Source organism: Anopheles coustani, chromosome 3 (genome assembly GCF_943734705.1).
Source record: "Anopheles coustani chromosome 3, idAnoCousDA_361_x.2, whole genome shotgun sequence".
NCBI lineage: Eukaryota > Metazoa > Arthropoda > Insecta > Diptera > Culicidae > Anopheles > Anopheles coustani.
In genome coordinates, this window is record NC_071288.1 from 65,710,110 (window position 1) to 65,733,242 (window position 23,133).

Here is a 23,133-nt window from a genome sequence, read left to right on the forward strand (position 1 = left end):
CATAATGGATGATATATTTTTTTTAGTTCTTTTCTGTTTCAAAAACATTAATCTATAAAAGATACCATAAATTACAAAAACTCCCCTTGCTAGGTAAAAAAAGAAAAAAAAAGAGTACTTTAGTAGCTTGCCGGTTAAATAAACTAAACAGAAAAAAGACACACTAAACAGAAAAAAAACAAGAAATGAGTAATAAGGGATGAATCTGAAAAGAAAAGACGTGAAAATAATAAAATCATATACAAAATGATCCACGTTGACTAGAAATAAGTATACCAAGTCTGTGTAATAAGTAACAAAACAAATGTAAACCATGATTATTGAAACAGTTAAGATTTTATTTGAATGTATTTTTTAGTTTTTTTTAGTGCTTTTCAAAGTTTTCTACTTATCGTTTTGCATCGCAGCATATCAACATATTATCTAGTAATTACCTCATTTGTATATATCTCTTACGGCCTACAAAGTGTATAAAGTAATTATTTTTTAGCTTTTTCTTATGTTTTTCTTCTTTTTTCATTTTTTCGTTTTTCGTTATGCTTACTTTACCGTTATAACTTTCTTTAGCGTATAGTTTTCAATCACTTCAGTTTCTTTTTATCTTTTCAAACAAAATATGTTATCTTTCTTCTACATGTTTGCTCAATCCTATTTTTTCCTTTTCTGTTTCCGTGCAATGAAAATCTTCACACTCACACACACACATCAAATAGAGGGGCGAAACAACACATGAAACCGATCAGGAAAGTTGCATTAATTACGACCAGCCAGCGACTAACCGATCAACATTGCCACTTGGCGGATGCCTTTTTCTAATTAGCGACCACTTAACCTACCTACAACAAACGACCCTCGTGGGTTGGGTGGGGTAGTTGGGGTGGGGAAGGGGAAAGGGAACAACAGACAATCTTCGCGATGCCTTTTGCAAAAAGGGGACAATGCCGTCGTGAAAGAAACACACCGTCCGAGTACGTCGAGTATGACATGCACTCTTGCTCACGGTGCTCATTGTTTTTCTCTTGGCGAAAATCGTTTTCAAGTGCAAAAACTAAAAATCTTGCGAAAGTTTCTTAGCCTTATTTTAATAATTACATCATATGGTTGCAGAGTTTGTTTCGCTATAATCAGTTTTCATCATGTGTTTTTTTTTAAATTTCCTCCATTTGTTCGTTTTGAATTACACGGAATTAAAACGAACGAAAACTTTGGGAATTGCATTGAGTTTGCTGCACTTTTCATTCATTACGACTTCCTTTTATATAGTCAGGAAGAAAACGAATGCAAGGAAGTGGGGAATCATCTACCTCAACCACTCCAAACCGTCATGTTTTACTCACGTGCAGCACCAATTCCAATACAATGAACTATAACTCTTTTCGTAGAACACGTGCTGCTTCTACTTTTCTATCACCTTGTTCTCTCGGTTTGACGCTCTATCTTCCTATGCCTTTGAAGCAAATTTTGTAAATCAATAGATAATTTTGCATTCGCTTGACAAACGTAATCTTTTTAAGATAATTTAAAAACATCATCTTGGAACCTTTATGAAAAGGAAAAATATTTACTTTTTGCTTTTTGATGGTTGATATTCATCTCGTTGCGCAGCCGTGCCCACGGCAGACCGGACTGCAAATGTCCATGGAAAGATAGATTGTTGTTGTTGTGTCACCGCCCCATGTACACTAGCGAACAGTTTTCTTGGGTTTTCCATAATCTCCTCTACTCCTTAAGTCTTATTAAGGTGTGGAACTGGTAGAAAGATACCAGTACATTTGTTTCTAGGACAGACAACGATCATCCCGAGGATCGCGTCTCTTGTTTACAGTTCCTTTTTCGCTTGAACGATCACAAAACGGCATCTTAGTGTTAATCTGCTACATTCCGAATAGTTGGCAGTAGTAGGTATTATGTTTTGGGTCTCGTCCCGCTTCAGTGTCTGATGATGTACCATGCTATTTATTGTTCGTCTGAGGACATTTTCTGCTCACATTTACTGAGTTGAATCGGATCAGAGAAGTTTTTCTTTGATTCGTGTATGGGCAGTTGTTTATCATCGTAAAGGTTCTACTTTATGTTTTAGCCTCTGGACAGAATGAGAATGGTTCACTTTGCTAGTTTTGTTCGCTTATTTGTTCGTTAACACTTCATATCCATTACCTAATCCAGGATATAGTAAGTGTGGATGTAGCAAAGTAAGTGCTACTATATATTTTGAAAGGTTTAGCCAACATTATTTAATTTCTGTACGCTTAATCAAAGGAGTTTGAAACCGCCCAACATAAAAATACGGCAATAGGGAAAAATAACCTAATTGTGTTAACCTATGTCCTTTTTGGTAAATTTGTGTGTCTTCTCTTATTCGGGTTTGGGTTAGGCGCTGGATTTTGTTTAAATTGTTCCTGTTCCTTCTCGCTGTTTCTAGTAAATTTTTGATTCTTCGATTCACAGTTTGACTCCTACATAGTTTGCACATTCACGCACGTATCCATCTCCTCGGTCATTCAACTTTTTTCAATGATTCCCCCCTTCCTTTCCACCTGTTGCTCACAGAACATCGCTCGTTAGCGTATGTTTTTATTCGTTTTTTTATTGTAAAAACTAAAGCTAACCTTAATTCGTGTGTATATTTCGACTAAAATACGATGCTTTTTCTATCACGTTTCGGACATCCTTCGCAAGTGTAGTTTAGTTATGATTTCGGGATTGATTTTTTCCGTTTTTATGAGTTTACTTATTTACGTGCTAACGTTCACGAATGATTTTTCTCACGTACACTTATCACTAATATCACTCTCGCTCATTTCTGCATGCTATCTCAGACATACCACATCACACATAGATTAATTTAGTTCCGGTTTTTTCTGAATTCCACCCGGAAACCGCTCCATTCCTCGACGGTCGCATTATTTCTCATTACGTTAAGGGTTGTAGAAGATTTTATGACAAATTAATGCTGCACGATTCTAAGACCATCACCTGCCAAAAAACGCCAATTTCGTTTAAAAAATTACTAAGCCATTTGGACATAAAAAAAGAGTTACAGCACGTAATGAAAATACAAAATATACGATATTTTGTACGTGCTAAACTATAACGAAAGCCTTCCACAAAAGCACAAGGGCAGTGGACAAGATGTGTGAGATGATGTCCTGTTGGCGGTAGGACATACGTTGTATCTTCCCGCAGCGAACGGGCTTTACGAAATTGTAAAATAAACGTTAACAACAGAGTTTAATAAAGCTTACGGAAACCAAACATGATAAAAGTAAAATGAACATCTTGTTCGTGTCCTTCCTTCCGCTAAGGCGGAAGCCGGTACCAGCCAGCCCGCCAATGGAAGGATTCAGAGATGGCAGAAGATAAGTTTGACCCTTAGGGGTAGGCGCGCGATCGAGTGAAAAATTAAATCGTTAGCTGGTCTCGTTGACGTTTAGGGCTGGCAGGAAATGGAAAGCGCGAAACACGACGCACGACACACGGTGGCGGGTTTGAGTTTGGCTAATTTATTGCCGATGAGCTGCCACCGCTACTGCTGCTGTTGCTGCTAGTTCGCGTGCGCCGCGTTGGCGACGCGAATCAATCCCAGCCATTCTCCTTAATCATGTGCGCCAGCTCGATGATGTACTTGCCCTCTTTATACTTCTGGCTCGACTCGAAGGCATGTTCCTGTTGAAGAAGCAAACCGTAAGTGATGGAATATGCTTGAAAGTAATCAAAATGTGCGGGTTTCAAACCAACGCAAGCCATTCATCCAATAAATAAAATCAATTCAATACAATATACAACAACAAACAATATTATCTCTCATCGAATCTCTCATCGAAAGATGCATAAATTTCTTAAACGCAAAGAATCATTCAGATTCATGAATCTGAATCTGAATTACACACCTCTGGATGTGACATGTAAAAAACATATGCTACAATGTTGATACTATGAATGTTCTTTATACACTCTATCCAATTGCTGTAACCTTGGTTTGGGATTTTAAATGAAAATATTGGAAAATAAGCTCGCTTTCATTAATGCATTCATATAAGACCGTCAAATATAATAGGGTTTATTAAAGGCACTAATTGAAACTAATTAATAGGTATAATAGGTTTTAGAGCTTGATGAATGTAAATATCCTTTTTAATTAGTTAAATGTTCTCAATAAAGTCAGTCTGAATAAACTTCCAGAAGATCGCCAAAAAACTTCATCTCTAAAGATGAAATCGCTGGTAGTTTTTTTTTGTTTAAAATTTTCACCTTTCCCAGAGACTTCGAAATCTCGTCAATGAGCAAAAGTAAAGTGATTTTACTGCTCGGTAACTTTCTGACACTTTTAGCCATAATTTATCTGACAGTAACAAAAACAAGAATAAGTGAGTGCTAAAGCTAATTCACTATGGCCTCACGACTTACATATTTCCATCCGAGTGGCGTTTTGCAGCATTCACAGTAGATGTCGGCCACGGCGTGTAGCCCTGTTAGTAGGACCCGTTCCTCGGCCTGGCCACAAGCGACGTTGACCCTACGCGGGAAAGCGAAAAACAGGAAGATTAATTCGTCGTAAAGCAAACGAGAGTGGAATCCCTCCCGCACAAGGGCACTTACACCGAGTTGAACAGATAGGCCCGTCCCTGGCTGCCCTGGAACGATTTCGATATAAGCTCATCGTGACTAGCTAGGTGTGCCCGGCAGTGGACACAGGAGTACGTTCGATTCGTCGGCGGGAGGTAAGCTTGGAACGTTTTCACCATGGTGCCGCTCCCGGATGACGACGAGGACGCCGACGAAGATGATTGCCCGTTCGCGTGCCCTCCGTTGGCCGCCTCCTTCGGAAGAGAAAGTCAAGGGACGAAAGGAAGAAACCGTATTACACACCGTGGCGTATAACAAGTCGTCGGGTCGGAAAAGTGTCCACATGCAGCTACTACACCACGAGCAATCAGGCAGTTTTGTATAAGCGTAAGTACGAATAGTTTAACAGATGGTAGGAAAATGAAAAGCAAAACTTAAGACACCTAATCGAAGAGAGAGAGAGATACGCATGCTACGATAACTACGAATAACCCGCCGATGCCGCGGCCTTGTACCTGGGTAGGATCGTTTTCTTGATTGGATTCCAGGCCGGAAGCGGTTGTGGTAAGCGGTGCCGGCGCGAAATTGGGACGGAACTGCAATGGTCGCTCGTCGCACCGGCCACTTCCGACGTGCTCGGGCGTGTTTGTCAGCGTTTTGCCCAACCACCAACGGTCGTCCCCGAGCTGCACCTCCTTTTGTAAAGCCAACCCGATTCGTCGGTGGGGAAAACAAGAGCCAGCGAGAGTCGGTTGGGGAATACGCGTGCGATGGGATGCGAAAGGCAGTTTATTGTCGAAGCAACACGGTCCAAATGATTGCGGGAAGACGCCACGATTGCGCGAACCCCCCACACAGAACGCATGATTGGGAATGGGAGGTTAGAATTATGCGTGAAATAGGTTAGAATGTAGTAGATATCGGAGTATTTGTTGCGTCTCAGTATGTTTTGAAAAGGAAATGCTTTTTACCTGGAATAGTAGATCGTACAGGAACGTTATTCGCATCCGTGTCCTGCCTGTAACCGCTGGCAGGATTGAGTAGGAACGAGAGGCCTTAAAGTCACCCGGAGATCTCGAGGCAACTCTCGAACGGGTTTCCTGTTGGCGTCTTTTTTTGTTTTGTAAAACTAGACCGCCACCACTTCTAGCAGTGTCCGGTGTTACTTTGCAGGAATGCTTTCCTCCTTGGCCAGCGATTCGTGTGGTACGCGTGGTGAGCTGGCCGGTATTTCGCAGAACTCGAAGCAGATTCCTGGACTTTCCACCAAACTCGCTTGCTTACACGTCACTTTGCTAACTGAACTGTACCGTATCCAAGCAACAGTCCTGCTCTTCTACCACGGTGCACTACGATCGACATACAGCGGAGCTAGCGATTGGAGAAACCGGCGCTCGTTCCTAATTACATCCAACGAGCAAAGTCGCCTACGATGTCGACGTCTTAGGACACTGGTTCTGGACCGATTAACGAAGGAGCTGGTTCGTTCTTCGAGTTTTCGAAGCGGTTTTAAAATTCTCCTTTTCTCTGTGCATTTGTTTTCCACTGCGGTGAAGGTGAAGGCAACCCCAAAAGCGTTAACAGTGCGTAGTAGTAGATTAAGTGGCAAGTAAAATCCTCGGTTTTACTTCCTTCGGCTTAGTCTTTCTTCTTCTCGCGACTGTTGTATGGCTGCTGCTTCGGTCGCCTTCTGCTGTCGTTGATAAGTTTACCTCTGTTCCTGCCGCTCACAATGTTTACTGTTGGAAATCTGTAAAAAAATGAACAAATAAAATCGAAAGTTGTAGTTGGATTGACGAAAACGTTACAAATCACATTAGTACAACGCGCTTGTGCACGGTTTTTTTCTTAAAAGTGGTTTATATTGTTTGTTTGTAGTGTGGAATAGGAAATATGAATTGTTTTCCTAGTTGCATACTATCAGTCCAATGACAGCATACGGATGCGCAATTGATAGTTGTAGATTAGTAAAGTTATCAACAAGCTCCACCGGTTGGGTGATAAGCGAAGTAACCTCTCGCATTTATAAACATCCCAGCTGCAATCTACGTTGAACATAGCTTACAGAAAAATTTAAAAAAAAAAACAGTCATATCAATAACACCCCAGTAATCACCGGTCGATGGGGCTCAAGGACGTCAGCGTTGCGAATAGGACATTTTCAAGCCGATTTTTTTGTTGTTGTTGTTTTTGTACAATATTTCACCCGAACCGCACAAAAAAAAAGGGGTGACTTTTGTGCGAAAGCTGCGGGGGAAAGTTTTAAGGCACAATTGCACAAATAACCGTACCGGGACGAAAGTAGGCCACGGAATCTCATCGCCGGCCCGGTCAGTACAATAAATCAATTGCCGGGGTAGACGTACGTCCCGCGGGGTAGGTGGGATCGGAGTTGGTGTCAAGGTTTTACTGACTCCTGATAAATCACATTACATAATGACCATCAGCGGGTGGTGAATGTCAAGGAGTGGTGGTGGAATTCGCGCTATCTTTCACGGTGAAGCACTTTCCGTCGCATTTACAGCAGAATTAAATGTGCTTAACGCGATGGCTAAAGTTTACCTTCTAGAGTGTGGGCGAAGCATAATTCTCTTGCCTCTGTTTGTTAGATTAAATGTATTCCAAGTAGAAGATATTACATTATTTTATAATTTAATTAACTTTTAGTTTCAGGAAATTCTACTTATTGTACTAAATTTCAACTCCACAACTCTTTTTTTATCAAATCCAAAATGTTCCCCCGTTTGGAATGAAATGTTTTAGTGTGCGAAATCAACATATTTTTTTACAATCAACAAAAACAATATTTGACTCAAGTTTGTGTATGATTCTAGTAATATATTTTTCAATGTCAATTACTTTTGAATTGTTGTATTACCCACTTGCAATGTTTGTAATGTCTGCTCGTTTGAAACCTGCCTTGTTTTATACATGAATCACACATTAGAACGGATCGGAGTCATACAAAACAACAAAGAGAAAAGAGATATGTGTGGAGTAGAAACAGAAACTACGAAAACTCCTGCCAATCGCGGAAACCATACAGGTTTACCCCAGTGTGGGTGCGGCAGCAAGGGGTGGAATTAATTTCTAATTCTTCTCTGGCGTTTTCCGTTTCCCTTCTTTCCTTGTCCCACCTCGAACGACGAAGACGTCGACGTCGGGTTCATCAAACTTTCGGCCAGTAGATGGGTACTAAATAACTGTTCTACGCCAGTCTAACCATCCGCTTTGGCCGTGGTTCGTGGCACAATTGCACACCGATCGTGTGAATCTGCGAACGGGTTTTTGCGATCAAAAACATTGCACAACATTGTTACAAACGTCACTGGAGTAGGGGAGCATGGTTTCTAGCTTATCGGTCAAAGGATGAGATGAGGTTGTTTGAACGAAATTGCGACGCAATATTGACGTAGCCCAACGGTTGATTCAACTTAAGGTGTTGATCTGGTTAACAACGCAACACAACACTAACTGTGATAATCAACACGCCACCACCCGCTCGGAACTTTCTCCACAAAACCGTCGTGCGGTCGAGACAGGACGAGAAACACACGAACGGCGTCATTGTCAACAGCGAAATATACGCGACCGAGAAAACGTTGGACGAAACGAAAATCGCCATCACAACAAACAATAACAGCGACGGGGCAAAAAACCGGAACGCTCGGAATCAGCTGCGACGGTCGGTTGTGGCAAGCGAGGCACCAGGGGGATGCTTGGCGGCAGAGGCCACACGGACCTGAGCCGTAGGGGTTCCGCGCGTCAGGAAACCCCTGAAAAGCCACGAAATTACGTAGTAGAAAACCCGTACAACGGCGCCGCTAGAGCAGGATGGAAGCAACGAGAAGTCGCTGACACAATTTTCTCGATCCAAGCGACGAACGCGAACGAGTTAGCCGAGAGCAGGCCCCCGCAGGGCATGAGGCCGCTGTACCAGCTCCCAATCTAATGTGTGCTGGACATGAGAGACTGAAAAAACGAAATACTGGCTCCAACGAGCTGGCAGTAGCACCGCACCAAACGTGGTGTTAGACGTAGTGTTGGTTTCTTCCACCGGACCGGACGGACTGGAACTGGTTTGCCTCCGTAGAGGAAAAAATAAAAAGGCTGAAGACATAAGCAGGATCAAGTTGAACCGAACTCGCGAGACCCTTTTGCGCAACTTCTAGGGGACCTTCTACTCCCCGCCATTTGGAGCCACCTAAAACTGGCTGGTCCGGTGTAGCACTACACAGAAAACTCGCCCAGATCTCACCAAACTAAGGTGTCTCCACCTCGAAGTCATCAGTACGAATGGAACCGAAGGAATAGTGTGGGATACTACTAGCTGGCATTCCTACCCACGTTCCACAGCAAGCCAGCGGTCAGAATTGGCAAAAGAAGCACAGAAAGGCGGATAGATAGGGAGAAACAGAGGCAGGATTAAGGCCATGTGGGGAAAAACCACCTTCTTTTCGTAATGGTACACCCCAACTGCTGGGAGGTGATCCCCACCTTCTTCCTTAGCATAAGCGGTCCCGTTTCTCTCTAAGTCGCACGGTCCAAACAGGACGAGAGATGGAAGAATCGTATGCATCCACACCCCGGGTTAAGGTAAAGAACTTACGTCTGTGAAGTCTCTCCGGTCTAACTTTATATGCTGCTGCTCTCTTTTCGCAAGAGTCAGGGCGCGCACTGGATATGTAGGTTTTGCAGGAGAGCCGGAACACCTCGGTGCCGTACACTACTGCCACGGCCTCAAGAGATTAACTCCCGACTCCCGGCGTGACGGATATTGACCCCGCGGACGGTACAGGAAAAAAAAAACGAGGGCACTCAACTTCACCGCGCACCGAGAACACTCCCTCCCTTCAGGGTGGTTTTTAATTTGTTCAAAGCAGAACTTCCTCTTTCACCCCTCGGCTGGCACTACCGAACGGCGTTGTAACGTTGTTCACTGCCGAGCAGAGGCTGTGCGATCTTTCCGCTTTCAAAACTGCTTCGTTTGAGCACTACTGTTGCTGTTAGGTTCCACTGAAGAACACCACCGAGAAAGCTCACGACTGCGGAGATGGGAAATCGGAAGAGCTTTAAGATCATCGTCCGCTGACGACTTGACTATGTTCTCTTCCACGCGGGCGGGAATCTTTTTCAGCACAGAACCTCAGAATGCCTACGCTGTTAGCTGTCTATATTCGCAGGAAGAGGCAACGAACTTCAGGGACTATACGCTTTGGAGCCCGTTCGCTCTCCACATTCACTCACTGTACGATCTATCTCTAGGGGCGCTGCTGCCGATGTCGATCAGCTGCGGTTTGGTGGTAGTCCATCCGAAAACGGAAGTGCACTCGACCGCAACGCAATAAGCCGCCAGAACAGCTGTCGTCCGTCGTTCGAAACCAAACCGAGGAACACCAACCAAAAGTTTGCGTGTGGCTCTGGCTCGCATGCAAAGTGCGTGTCTGCAGAAGCGAGAAGAAACTCCCTTGCGCTGCTGGCTTGATCACTCGAAAGGGCGAAAGGTAAACTCGCGGATGCCTGGCCGTACTTTCCGTACCTCATACGGCGACGGTTGTAACTGATATGGAAGCTCGACCGTACGCTGCAACGAGCGGAACCGCCGTGTACTCGCGACTCGCGTTCGCTCAACACACAACCGCTGCTGTGTGTCTGCCTAGGAGTCGCGGTGTACCGAGGAGCGAAGTCAGCGGCCAAGTGGGGGTTGATCTGTTGCCGTAGCAAACAAAAACATCACCAACACAGTGACGGCGCTGATGGGGACGAGGAGACCGGGGCAGCTGGTGGACGATGGTGGCCGTGATGCTGATGGCGACCACGACCACGATCAACAATGAAGTACCCCACGGACAGCGAACACATCATGGCTTGGCTTTTTTTGCCTGTGCCCATTGCACAAGCTTGTGCCTGTGATGTTGTGTGTGAAGCTGTAAACTACGTCGGAGACGGACAGCCAGAATGGACAGTGGGCACCGGAGATCAAACATCGCAAGATCGAGTAGAAATTAAAGATGAAAATATTGTACCTAATCATTTAATCCTATAGCCCAAATATTCATACTGCAATGGTCTCGTGCAAACATCATCTGAATTGATGAAGACTTCAAGACATTTTATAATCCTTACGGTTCCTTTAAAAACCCTAATTGAAGAGACACAAGTGGCAATATGATCCCATGTTTTAGGAGAATTTAGGAGAAGTTTTCGCAGATACGAAGTGTGGCACAAGATATTGTATCTATAGACAAATTGTGATATGTAAACGAACCACGTAGTATTAACACAAAAAAAACTATAGTTAATAGGTTGACTGCCATGGCTATCATTTTAGATAGCCAGTTGTCATTAGTTCTTAAAAGTGTTTGCTCCATAAGTGAATGAAAATGGAACATAAAAATTATAGTAATACTAAAAACTAATTCTTTGGGAAGTTCTAAGTCTTTGCTTTGCCTTAGAAAACCGTGTGTTTTATCCACGGCAGTCAACGTGTTGAAAAAGAAACCCTTATTGCTATTTGTTTTAGGATAAGGCGTAAAAATGTGCTGTTAAAGCTCCGGTCTTACACAAACCAGTATGACAAGGTTCTGCTGAATAGAAAACTAATAAATCATCTAAAACATAGAATGCATTTACAAACCTTGCACATCCCATAGTGCAATCGGCGTTTCCGTCCGTAGCTACCCATTATCCACACAACAGCATCACTACCACAAGCAAACCAGCTAGAAACCCTCACCTTTCCGGCGAGCGCTCTCCTGTGGGGCTCGTCTGAGGGGGCGCGGGACACCCGCCTTCGCGTGGGGTTGTTGTTTGGGTTGTGTGTTTTAGGCCAACACGTTGTTTGAGCGGATTTGCGCGGCGTCTTTGGCGGCACCATCCGTTGGCGCGGCCTACTAAATGATCCCACCATCGACGAGTGCTTCTTTGTCTGCGTATCTCATCAACATCACAGAGTCGCGCGGGGCGCCACACACAACACAAAGGGAACTCCAACATCCGCGGAGCAAGAACCACACCAAAGCAAAGGCCAGACATTCGCCTATCGGATCCAACCAGTGAATAATGCATTCTCTGGGGCTGGTTAGACGGTTAGACTGTGGAGAGTCTACTGGTGTGAGTGAGTCTTAGCTTCCCCCTTCTTGCCTGATGCCAATCACAGATGGTTCCGCGAGGCAAGTTTAGGATATAATTTTCCACAAGAAGAGAAGAAACTCTTTTTAGAACCAAGATATTGGAACAGGATCCAAGTATATGGAGGTTCTCCATCCAACTAGCAGTGTAGTTTTCATATAATGTTCCTTTGGGCTCGTTTCAGTTTAGTAAAAAAGTCCGTCTGGAGGCAAATGGAGCGCTGATGTCAAAAGATTCCTCAACTCGCTCTGGATGCGGATTAGAACCCACGACGTTTGGGTTGACAGTGCAATCACCATACAAACTGATCCAAGGACCACAACACTGGTTGCTTAGTTTAATGTCAATTTTGTGGATCATTTGTTGACTAAAATGCATCAAGCACCATTGGAAATGCAAAAATGCACTTGTGTGCAATCGCGGATGCATCGATGCAAGTCAGAGGTCACGCATACATCGCCGAACACGTGCGCACCCCGATTAGGAGGCGCAAACAACAGAATCTAGTTCCAGCCCGCTCCCGAGGCGAAGCAAGTTCAACGAAAATCCCACTATCAGCCGTCCGAGGAGGATTGACATATAATCTACCCTCTGGCCCGCTCATTCCTCTTCCTCCACCGCCGGCGCTGGTTGGATTATATTTACATTTTGCCTGTCAGCGATTGCTCTTGTTTTGTTTCTCCACCAGCTACGACGCAAACATTGATTTGTACACAGGAAAAAGCAGCTGCGTAACACTCGATACTCCCTCCTACTTCCCGCGCCTCGCCACCCCAAGGTGGTACCGGGAGCGTATGATCTTAATTTTTTAACATCCCCAAACGGGGCCGTTATCATCTGTTTCGCGCGGTGTTGATGATTTAGCGGGATTTCTTTGCGCAGTGCAAGTGGCTTAGTGGGGACATTGTTTGTTTTGTTCGGTTTTCCTCCTTTCGTCGCTTCCGCCCTTTTTTTTGCGCCGCGGAGGCTCGTGTATTTAGGGTCATCATGACGGTGCGTAGTTTTTTTCTTCTTCTTTCTGGTACGCTCTTTTAAACAAGCACGACAACTGGTTTGTTTACATCCGCACACAATCGATTATTTCGCGATGAACCGCGAGCAAATGTCGACCGCATGCGTGGCGGTTGGCGATAAGAGCGGACAAAGAGTGGGAGATACTAGAGAAATACATACAAATACAAAAAAGAGGATGAAGGTGTGCGGAGAAAGGAGGTGGGATCGCCAACAACCCGTTAAGCAGCATGTGTGCGTCGTTGAAGACAGCTTGTAGCCAGGTCAATGACGACTGCGTACTCTGCTGGGGAGCTGCGCTGGCTGCTGGGCCGTCACCAACGTGAGCTGCCATGTGCAGTGACTAGTAGACGGGCCACCCATCCCTCCCTTTCCGGCAAGCCGAACCCCCCGAACCGCCCAAACATGTTGCTCTCAGCTGCTTGCCCTCGCCGGCTGATGGCCTTTTGCGGCCAGCCAAACATATGTTCGCGTGCCATGCGTTGTATATGTGCCCTTTCCTTATTTCCCATTACCTTTTCCACTCTCTATCTCTCTTTCTCTCTGACATACACACCCCTCAACTCCCACTGGTAGTGTCGGTTGTGTCGACAGATATAAATGTCTTGAAGACGCGTTGGCCTTGACTCGATGGCACGGTGGAGCGAGGCTGTAGATAGGTCCGTCTGGTTCACGCTTTGGTGGAATGGAATCGAAACCTACGTATGGTGGAACGAGCCCAACACCCGTTGGTAGAAAGAGGCTTGGATCCGACCGACCATCCTTGAACGTATTATCTTCGACAAATGGAGATGCTGCGTAAGAAAGTGATTATCATTAAGGAGCTAGGCATATATAAAAGTTCTTAATCGAATACACAACACTTTTTATTTGAACTTTAGTTCTTCTGCCATATCCGAAAATAATATGGCACAGGGGTTGGCAAACGACTCTTATTTATATTCATTTTATTTTAAATCATTTGGATATTTTTTTTAAATAAATAAATAACTACCAAAGACTGATATTATCACCCAACGTTTCTTGAATACCTTCATGAATTCTGACGAGATTGTGTGAAATGTAGCATGAAATGTTTCTACAATTTTTGCAACTCTTCTTTTATATTTATAACAAATATTTGTTTTTTTTAAGCTACGTAATTAGTTAAAAGCAATTATTTACATAAAAATACGGTATACTGTGCAAGCAAGCGGTATATTCTCAAACTCACAGATTGTCAGTAATCTGCTGTCACTTTTCTGAAACACTTTGGCGAACCCTGGTCTGGAAGAAAACTTTGTAGCATCATCGTTTTTTTTTCTCCAACCAAACACCAATTCCCTTGACCTTGGCGTGGCGTGACCAACGGAAATAAGCAACCATCGATCCATAATCAGCCACAACGACAGCTCAACTCGCGTCCGCTTGACAAGCCGGTACGGGTTTGTTTGTTTTCATTATTAAAATCATCTACGTTACGGGTAAAACAAAATGAAAAAAAAACCCAAAGCACCACGCTTTCGAGTCAATATGATTCCCAATAGAGCGGAACGCAATGCAGCGCAAGCGGGCCGCAAGCAAACAAATGCAATAAAGTGTTGAACACGCAACACCTCTCGGCAGGAGGAACGTCAAAAAAGCGGGGTATTGGGTTTGTTGGCGATGTGCAATATTTATTTCTCGTATTTCGGTTTCGCAAGATAGTTTGATCTTCAAGTGAAGAGGTTGCGCTACACTGGTTAAATCCAAACGTCAATAAAACAAAGTGGTATAAACTGTGTATTCATCCGATTTGACGAGGTCGGGGAGGAATAAATTAAAAAGATAACCCCCAGAGTTATTTTAATGAATTCCAATCTCCACGAGGACACGCTGCATGAGTGCATTCCCTAGGCGGGCGATAATTTCACACCTCTTCCTGTTTGGTGACACGCTAACCCAAATCGGAGGAGCAAAACACACTTCAGGGCGTCCCCGCGAATGGCGCGGCAACCCATTCACAGAAGGTAGCACGTAATTGCATCCTATAAACAATCACACCTTGGCATGCGGAACACACCTACCGCCCCAACGGGGTCCCGTCGCTTCTGGTCCATCCCTTTGGGGGTAGAGATGTGTTTGTGGTTAATGATGGTCATAAACTAATTGTGTCAGGCCAAAACCACAGATATTTACGTTGCATGGTTTGGCGAACTAAAGCTTTATCTGCGATGTCAAATTAATAATACAAAAACCTAAAACTACTATTATACTCTAGCGTGCTATTATTTGTTTATGTTATTTTTCTTTTGATGTAATGGTTTTAAATTTTTTTCCAAAAAGTTCTGTAGAAATAAACATTTCACCCGATGTTGTTTATCTTAGACGCAAAGTTTAGAAAACATAAAATAAAGCTAATTTGTTTTAATTTGGGCTCTTAGAAATATTTTAAGAATAGCTAGAAATAATAGCTCATTAGCTAGAGCTAATTAAGAAATGCTAGCATGTGTTTTCCTCTTATATCAAAGGAAATGATTCTCTCCGAAACTTGAACAAATAAAAGAAATAAGTGTTTCCAGATGAAATGATAATGAAAATAAGAGTTAAAAAAAACTTTAGCAAGACATATTCATCATACACATTGTTTAAGTTGTTTTATACTGCATTTATGTTCAATACTACAGCAATACTAACCAAGGGTTAACGAACGCAGAGCGGTTAAAAATTGTGACAACACAACCAACAGCTGCAGCTTCTCGCGACAGAGGTGCAAATCGATTGTCCCATACAAGCGAAGAGAAGCCAACTTCGTGCTTTTCCATTACCAATTCTCCAACCGACCCCACCCCCTCCAACACTACTTGAGGGACGGGCCACGTTTTTCGCAGCTGATCGCGATGAAGAAGGTATTTTTGTCCCATTTGTTTACAAAACAAATGTTGTACGTTTTCGCGATTTGTGTTATTTTGGTTCGGTGTACAAGGGGGGTTTACGGGGACATTGGTTGGGGCGATGTTTATCCGCCCCGCTTTTCTTGTGTTTGTGCGCTTACCCGAAGGGAAAACACACCAACCCAAACGATCTCAGTGTTGCGCGAAACATATGTTGTTTCGGATCTTTTCTTATATTTTTTACTCTTCGGTGACGTTTCTCTATTCCTTTGTTTCGTTTCGAACGTTTGTTATAAGTTCTGAATTACTCGATTATCGAGTTTGATCGTTGGCGTTCTAGTTTTCTACAGCAACATTTATACTGCTACTAAAGATCTTGCCTCTGTATAAGTGTAAAAGGTGAACTCGATTTTTCATTCCCTTCGTCTCCATCAGCCGTACTTACGTCTGTGTCATTTGAATCCAAATTTTATGTGCTAATTAAGCTTGGCTTCCGCTCGTTAAACCACAAGAAGCAGTGCTACGCTCAACCTGTGCCTAGGTGGGAGAACCCTTGGTCGGTTGGTTGGTAATGGGCAGAAAGTAAATCGCAGTCATCAGTTCGGACGCCATTCAGCAGAGCACGGTTTAGAGGATTTAATCTATTTTCGGTCACATATTAGGGATGTCTGCGGCGCTGCTCACCAAATCGGATGGCCACATGCGGAAATCGAAATCTTACCGCCAACGATGACCGCACGGTTCTTGCGGAACGGGTTATAAATACTCGTCGACACGGCGGTGGCCGTTAGTTATGGCGTTATGCAACAGGCATGCCACTTGTCTTTACGGACGAAAATGCCCTTTTCAATTCCGCCGCAGAGAAATTGGGGGGTAATTAGGAATTTCCTGACCACTTGGAGATTCTATGTGGAAAAGACAACTTCTTTATTTTTATGATTTTAGGTGGCATGATTCTGACAGTATTTTAAGGCAAAATTAGACGATGGAATGAATTTTGGAGAAACTACTGTAAACATGCGGTTAGATTACTTAGTAGGTGCCCGTTTACAAGGCAATCCTGAAGATGCCGAGAGATATAAAGAATACAATCCAATAATTATACCGACGCCCACTAGTATCCACTCCTTTGAAACCGAAACAATTGTGTTTTTTTCCTGCAGAAAGGGATGATTTAAACTTCCGACCAGCTATTCAAAACGGTTGCACGGAGGGTATCACTACAATTCACGCGTTTACCATTCGCGTCCACGGTTAAACGTGGCAATTAAGCTGAACACTTCACGCGACTCCCACGGGTACTTTTCTACCAGTACGACCGTCATTCACACGAAAGGAAAACTCAACACCTCGCGCATTGCATCGTAAATCCGCGACTTTTCACCGGTGGGGAAATTAGGGGGAAGGACTGGAGATTTGTTTTTCGTGTCAGAGAGTTCATCACCGTCAGCTTAGCATCCGCAGTGGTGGCATTCTGTGACTAAACCGTCCTCGCCGACCGTAGTGACCTCAATTTGGATGGACTACTTTAGTCTGAGATTTGTTCACGATGCGACAAAAACTTAAACCATCAATTTCGGAGAGTCCATCAAGCACGAACATAAAAAAAAGGGTAAAACAAAACTTCGACACCGTTTCGCTCACGTCCGGGCGTGTGATGAAGGCGTTCTGGAGAAGGTGTCAAACGATGGTTTTGTAAGCGTCAGCCATAGAATACTGCCAATTTGAGTGTAAAAAAAAACGATGAGTCGATTAATTTTAAACTCGAGCAGATGGTTGAAGCATTGTTTAAAACCGTACCACGTTTCTTAGTTTTCTTTGGCGTGTATGGGAAAATGTAATAAGCAGCATCACATGCATTGCAGGCAATTTTTAGATCTACTTTAACTCGCCAGACTGCCCGACCGTTTCCCGGCAGGAAGCTACCGGAGCGTTGTGATTATTTCCAGCTTTAAACGGTATCGATCGTCCAAACATTCTTTCGCTGCCCAGTACTCTGATTACTGGGCTAAAAGGAATTTTTACTATTTTCTTGCCCCTTTGATTTCAATGGGCAATGTAATGCCGAAAACGCGATGTTGATGGACCGTTTGTTAGCAATATTAATTTAAATGTTTAAAGTGTTCATGAACAGTTCTTATTGAATAAACACTTAAATGGAAAAGTGCAAAAAAATGCTACATGAGAGGAATGTGTAGATATAACGATGATCACCCATGATCACACAACAGCCTGGTCTGAATTATTATTACAATTTGGAAAATGTATATCCAAAACGTAAATCAAATTAAAACTATGATTTTAAAGTTCTTTAAAGTAAGGAAAGACTAAAGTCGATAATACTGAATTAAGCTGACCTGACTAGCCTCATTTGATTTATATGAAATTGCTCTTCCAAAAACGACAATTGGAAAATGATAGAGTACTGTACTCCTTCTCACAAAAATAAAACAAATAACGTAAAAAAGTCAAGAATGTACCATAAGATATATTTATTCCATCTAATCCATGAAAAACGATATACTGCACGGGACACTTTACAACTCTTCGCCCAAAAACATTGCCACAGACAAGCCCCAAGCAAAATGAGGTAACATAAACATGCTCTAATTTTAGGAAGCTATGCTGTAATCGGCTATATTTTTTTAGCCCCGGGAACAACATAAACCCCAACCCTGGCCGTCGCGGAAAAACCTTAGGAAAGGTTCCCAACGTAAAACCGCCACAGCACGCGGCGCAGCATTGGGAAAGCCAACCAGCGTATGTGTGGCAACCGGGAAGGGCACACGTGTGGCACAGAAAACCGGGAACGGTTTTGCGCAACATTAAACATACTCGGGCAGACCATGGGCCAGTCCGTCGTTAAGAGGGCCGATTGATTGGGCCGGGAGTAGTTTATTTTATGATGCAAGAAACAAGAACGCCCCCATACGGAGCTGGAGTATGGAGCGGGAGTATAGGGTGCGGTCGGTCCAACCGTGCAATCGATTCGATCCGCTGGCGGAAATGGAAAAACTAGGCCATATGTGAAGGGCAACGCTGGGCCCGTAGGAGGAAAACTGACACAGTTCTGCCGTGCGTGAACATTGATACGGCGTTGAGATACGGTGCTCAGTTGCGCAACCAAAGTCAGGTTCTAGAAAATTTATTGTAAATGCAACATGGAAAAAGTTCACCAGAGTGCTTAAAAACTTTTGTTGAATTTATGAAAAGCAAAATAAAACTACAAAATTAAATTCTTGAGTGTCGACATATAGTTCAAAGCATTCATGCAGAAACGAAAGTGGAGAAGTATTAACACTTTGACGAGACGTCCTTCATTTAATTATTCTAAAGAGTGATTTATAGATTTTGAGGAGAGTTTGTGGTAGATCCAATGGTTGGTACAACGTTTTCGAAACAATTTATGCTAACGAAACCCGCTTGCGAAGAGCTGGCAACTAATCCGACCCATTGAACTGCCAGTTGCATGTCGCCATTCCGTATGAGGCAACGTACTCGATCATTGAGCCCCAAACGCCAGCCTTCGTGCAGAAAACAGAGATTTTCTTATATTTTTTTCTTCTAAGGTTCTTGATCGAGCAGTACGTAGCAACTCGAAATGCAAATCACTTGACTCGAATGCACCGCTGATCCATTATTTAAATAATGCAACGGCTTTTCAAGTTTGAGTCAAAACTGCTGCAAAAAGCCTTCAAGAAACCACCTACTTATGCATCCAATTAGGATATATTAGGAGCAAAACTAAACGTGTTACACACCAACCTTGATACCAACGAACCACCGAAGAGAGGAGATTGGAACAAACCCTTTCGCTTCTTTTAGAAACTAAAAAGTACATAAATTAAATATATCGCGGATCTTGGCTGCTTAGTTAGGCATGCTCGATTTATGGCATTTTGGAACCGGTTTGCAATTATTTTGTGAAAGACTAGACGGGGTAGCAAAACGTCCCACTGTTATACTCTGCAGCCTCGCCCAAGTGTCCGGCGATAAATCTTCCAATTGACCCCACCTGCATGAGCAAAGTCGTAGTTATGTTGGCTAGGTATCGTATATCTCATGACCGGTTTAGATAAAATTATTAGCACAACTATATTCCTCGAATCTAACTAAGACTATGTACGAGTCGTCTCATGATCAAACACATTCTCTTTCTCTAAGATAATCTTTCAACAAGGGTATTTATAGTTCAATTTCATTAGAATTCAGCTAATATTTCAATTTTTATTTTATAGGTGCTGACACCACAGTGCTTAAGATTTGCTGAAGCACTTATTCCTTCAATGGCGTAAGCCGATTATCGGAAAGAACTTGACATTGCTTGGGTTTCGACCCAACCCCATCGACTGCTGTGGAGTTTTTCACTTGCGAATCGACTAATGGCCCTTGAGAAACAATGAATTGAGCCTCAATCTCAACAGTCTATCAAACTATCATAATTACAATCGACCATCCATTCCGATCGACGGACAGTTGAACATTTCGCGGGCGCCTCATACGCTATTCCTCGGCGTTAGAGAAGAACGTAGGCAAAGGTGTAAATGCGTGCAGTCGCTGAAAACATCGAACGCGCGTGCTTGGGCAAAATGTAAGTTCTCTAGGAGGTGCGCCACGTTGGTCTCCAAAAGAGCGCGCAACACAAACGCCAAGTTCAAACATTCAATTTACAGTACCGTAGCACGCACGCAATAGGCACGTCCCGGCACGCGTTGGAATACGCTTTGGCAAAGCTTTGCACCGACCAAAACGGGAACTCCACTACGCAATACTGAGAAGAAAGATCCAACTTCGACTCGACTCGTGGCATACGGTGCGTCCCACGTGGGCAGTGCGTCGGAGTGGAAGCCATAAAATTAATGTTCCGGAGCAGGACGTGAGCGTAATTGCGCATCAACAAGCGCTCCGGAGAAGCCTACAGCTTTTTTTTGTAAGTGAGCTATCTTGTGTATGCTGCCACATACATATTCATCCAGGATTTACTATAGGGGTTTCTGGGGTGATACGCACTCCTTAAGGAAAACTTTGCCGATTCCATTGTCGATTTTATCAATTCATTTGGTTCAAACTAACCTACCTGAAGAGCAATTCCTTCCTATTTTGTTAAAAAATGTATTAATTTTCACAAATTTCTAAAAAGCTCAATTTTTGATATCTGGTTGAGGCAAAATGCACCTGTGCTGGGTTAAAATGTACCATAAAGCAAGCCGTAGACGTTACATATTAATCTGCACAGATGTTTGACGTCTACAGCCTTTCCTTAGCTCTTTCCAACATCCCTCGAGATATTCGGGATATCTGGAGGGATGTTTGACAGACGATGGGTACGAGAGAACAAAGCAAATCTGTAGACGTCAAAGATCTGCACAGATTAATATGTGACGTCTACGGGCTGCTTAACACCCAAAACAGTGAGGTAAAATGCACCCCTCCTCAAATCGCCAAATTTGGATCAATTAAAAAGTACAAATATTTCATGTGACTTCACCGAGGGTAAATTAAGTTCAAGGAAACATTATTAATCTTTTATTAATCAAAATCTTTATTTTGAATGATTGTATTTTTTTTAGCCTGTTAACAAAGTTTGCCTCGACCCGCAAGGTCCATTATGCCCCCGTTCATAGTTCAACACATTTTTAATTTAAATACAACTAAATACGCACACTTAAGGAGATTTTTTTATGAAATTAAATTGATTTTAATAAACAGAACCCTACATGCCATGTTTAAAAAGAATAACTCTTGCTGTTTTATTCCTTAGAAAAAATACATAATTTATGTTGATGTAGAGGATGCCCATGTTTTAACTCACTCTTGCAAGGTGACAACTTTTTCTCAACCAAAACACGTTTTTTATAGGAGATCGTAAAAGCTGCGTTTTGCCTCGGGGGTGCATATTACCCTAGTCATCCCTACATGAATAGATTAAATTGTGGAGGAAAGTGAGTGAGGAAGTGATACTGAATCTTTCCGCTTTCTCTCGCGACGATTGATTGATGGTGTTTGATTGATGGAAGTATGTGAGAGCATCCACCCTTAACACCACAATCAGTGCGCTTTTATTGCTCTTTTTAAAAAATTATTTAGATCATCATCTTTTAAAGTCTAGTTTATGTATTTTGACACACACAAAAGAATAGAAAAATAATAATATGATCGACCCTACATCAATGATGCTTTTAAATGATCAGTAAGAGTAAAATACAAATCATCACATGATGTTTCCAATTTACACTAATATGCATGCTCTTGTGTAAATTAAAGATATGATAACGACTTTCGTATCGATCGGTGCTATTTATTGCAATTTCCCGTCTACCGTAACTTTAACTTGAAAAATCGATACAATTGCAGCAAAGAAGGTAATAGTTTCGTAATAAAGCTGAAGTGATTTTATTTTCAGCATTTTTATGAGGCAGCATCATTCAATGTACAATGCCTTTAAGGGTTAAGAAAAATAAGTAAAGGTTTTTCGTAAAAGAACCTCTTCGATGATTGATTACAGACACTATAAAACCTTTAAATAACAATAACTGACACCAACAAACGCAAATTCACTTGAACGTACTTTGAAAAGCATCATAGTTTGTTGTACAGTCGAAAACCCCAATTGGCGTTGGAGAGTTCTAACATCTTTATTAACGTTGTACGGACAGCTTTAACTCATGTGTTAATTGGTTGTGCTAGGCAAAAAAACACGAATGCTTCCAAAACAAAGAAAATGTTGCACTCCACTTGGTCGGCGAGGTCATTGAAATGAATGCATTTGAACGAGTTCCGCTTGTCGTCAAGTGACAGTGACGTTTCGACTCGAAAGATAACACTCAATTGCCCTTCCCGCATAAGGATTTTCCAAGTCGACCAAGTCATTGTAGGAGCTTCCTGCTCTACTTTTTTTCCAGGTGGGTTGCACCCTCTTGTGCTTCGTTCGTTTTTGGTGTTGCCTCCCTGGCGGGCCCTTCGACTCAAAAGGTGTCATTCAACCGACTTTCGACACCCTGGGCCGAAAGAAGGCCAACCATGTCGAGTGGACCAAGCCGAAGCGAAACATCACACGGACACAAGAAAGGACAACGAACGGGCGGGCGCCGCTCGTAGGTGCTAAAAATAGTGCCGTCTTTGGACTGTCGGGGCCTTCCGGCGTAGCGACAAAAAGATGACAGGATGACACGGCGACCGGAGTGCCATTATTATGTCGGTCTCTCTCCCCACCCCGGTTGGCGCTCCCCGTTTCGCCACCCCTGTTGGAGAAGCTCCACGAACGTGCCCCGTGTCGTGTCATTTCCAAGCGAAAAACTGCAAATTTTCCGCCCGACCGTGTGTTAATCTGTGTTCCTGCTTTCGCCTGCTTTCCTGCCGCGGCGAGATCGACGACCGCTCGAACCGACGAACCGACGGCTCAGAATGCAGCTCATTAACGGGACATTGGTGGGGCTTGTGGTTGGCCACCCCCCCGGTTCGAAGAAAGTATTACATTTTCGTTTAACCGCAGCCGGAGAGGAAGTAGTTGCGCGGGCACTGTTTATTGTTCGGAAATTGATTGGAATTTTTAATTTTACACCAAAAGCCGCCC

General features: G+C 43.2%; 1 protein-coding gene across 4 annotated transcripts in view; it reads right to left on the reverse strand.

Annotated features, from left to right (window-relative positions):
• Positions 1 to 204: 204 nt before the first annotated feature.
• Positions 205 to 23,133, reverse strand: part of LOC131271546 (protein yippee-like) — an 81,730-nt gene continuing 58,801 nt past the window's right edge. For 3 of the 4 annotated variants that reach the window (XM_058273009.1, XM_058273007.1, XM_058273008.1), the window contains 4 exons: positions 5,538 to 6,316; positions 4,600 to 4,820; positions 4,408 to 4,516; positions 205 to 3,666 (listed from right to left, as the gene is read on the reverse strand). In XM_058273009.1, coding sequence (XP_058128992.1) covers positions 3,577 to 3,666; positions 4,408 to 4,516; positions 4,600 to 4,820; positions 5,538 to 5,573 — 456 coding nt within the window. In that variant the 5' untranslated portion in view covers positions 5,574 to 6,316 and the 3' untranslated portion in view covers positions 205 to 3,576. Of the gene's footprint in view, positions 3,667 to 4,407; positions 4,517 to 4,599; positions 4,821 to 5,081; positions 5,235 to 5,537; positions 6,317 to 23,133 lie in introns of those variants that run through there. The other variant, XM_058273010.1, reaches the window with a different exon arrangement.